This window comes from Penaeus monodon, unplaced genomic scaffold, assembly GCF_015228065.2.
Source record: "Penaeus monodon isolate SGIC_2016 unplaced genomic scaffold, NSTDA_Pmon_1 PmonScaffold_22759, whole genome shotgun sequence".
NCBI lineage: Eukaryota > Metazoa > Arthropoda > Malacostraca > Decapoda > Penaeidae > Penaeus > Penaeus monodon.
Window position 1 is genome coordinate 1 of NW_023652765.1, and position 1871 is coordinate 1871.

At 34.2% G+C, this 1871-nt stretch overlaps 1 protein-coding gene across 1 annotated transcript; it reads left to right on the forward strand.

Annotated features, from left to right (window-relative positions):
- Positions 1 to 232: 232 nt before the first annotated feature.
- LOC119570179 lies at positions 233 to 1664 on the forward strand (the record flags this gene model as incomplete). The annotated part of the gene is given in 4 exon segments (XM_037918026.1): positions 233 to 370; positions 534 to 707; positions 858 to 1058; positions 1491 to 1664. Coding segments are annotated over 4 exon segments (672 nt in total), but the record flags the coding sequence as incomplete, so codon positions are not given.
- Positions 1665 to 1871: the final 207 nt, after the last annotated feature.

Here is a 1871-nt window from a genome sequence, read left to right on the forward strand (position 1 = left end):
GAAAGTGTCGTGTGATAAACATCAAGATGTGCATAAGTAAAAAAATTTTTCCCACAAACTCAGGAACAAAAATCATGCACGCCCAAAGGGTCTTATACTTCTTTGTGACTAGCACTTGCAGCCTTATATCAAACATTTCACAAACATACTACTTTTTCTAAGGTTTTTGAGTTATGAAAGACATTTCAGGTTATCTAGTATACAAATTTTGGCTTATACTCTTTATTAACAGGCATTGAAGGCACATGCACCAATTGCTTTCATATCAGAATCAGGCAGAAGACTATATGCAGAACTTGTAGCTGTATCACAAAGATTGTTTGAGATACTGATAGTTGCAGGAATCAGAATACCAAAGATAAAATGTCAAGTATGTATATTTCTAGATTTTACAAGCAGTCAGAAAATATGCATTATAGTAATGTTTGCTCAATAATGCTAGTGCTAAGTTGAACATGTTGTTTTTGAAAATTAACTAGAATACAACATGGGAAAACTAAAATTCTCAACTGTTTTCCATTTGTCCCTATTAGACAAAAAAGCCTTCAGTTTTGGAGGTGCCTGGAGAAAGCAACAGTGAGTTACCTTCTGATATAGCCTCCTCAGAAGTGGATTCTCACACAAAGGCAGTCTTGCATCCAAATTTTGTGAGAGAAAGGATTGCTTGTCTTGCTGACCGGAAACTGAATAAGAAGAGATGCAAAAAGGTTTTCAAAATTTTGATTCAATTTACATTTAAGGAATTTGCATTTGTGAACATAAAGCAGAATTATAAAGGTTTTATGACACAGAGATGATAGAGTATATGTTACCTGTGTGTTTTTAATAAGATGTAAAAATATTCTCTTCTCTTGTAGCATGGATACAGACCAGAAAGCATACCAAGAAATGAACAAATTGGAGAGGAAATGACAATAAACCTACAAGATAATAAAGAAAGTACAAATAATAGAATCCCTGTCTCTCATAAGCAGCTGAAATATGTACATACCAAGAAATTAACTATTGCTTCTGGACCAATGACTAAGCATGGGAGAAGACCTCAGCATGTTGAGAAAGTAAATTGCTTGTTCTACTCAGTTATAAATGATATAATAGAATCAAATAACAATTATTTGAAATATGATAGTGTGTTAATGAACTGTTTGTTATTAAGTTATAAATGTCTTGCATAAGCTTTATTTACATCAATGGTTCCCAAACTTTTTGGGTTATTGCCTCCTTGATCTACCACATCTATCTCCTCTCCCCCCCCATACCAGCTCCATTCCTCTCCCTCATCCTGATACCACCATTATTTCCTCACCACTGTTTCTACTGACCCCTTTCCTCCTGTTTGCTCCCTACCATCCATTTTACCTTCACTGTCTCTTTGAATCTTCTCAATGCTCCCAGGTGGTTAACTTGATGTGAACCATAAGTTTTAATCACCTTTAATTATTATTATTTTTTTAAGTGTTTTTTTTCTTTTGTTTTGCTCACCTTTCCAGTATGAGAAACAGCCAGTAGAAAATCAAGTTCAAGAAAAGCTAGTTGAGAGAGAGTCAAAGAAAATGCCTAGATATACACAGAGAAGAACTTTACCACATAAAGGAGATAGGGAGCAGTTGGAGAGATTGCTTCAGCCAGAAGGTGATTTATTTTTCTGACGGCAATTGTTTTCTGACAGTACAAGGAATTTAACCAGAATAAATAAAAATTACATAAGTATAACAATTTACAATTTTATATTTTGCTTGTTATCAGTAGTAAGATTTGTATAACTGTACTGCATGTGTGTGTGTGTGTGTTATATATTTATATATTTATATACATACACGTGTGTGTGTGTGTGTGTGTGTGTGTGTGTGTGTGTGTTGTGTGTGTGTGTG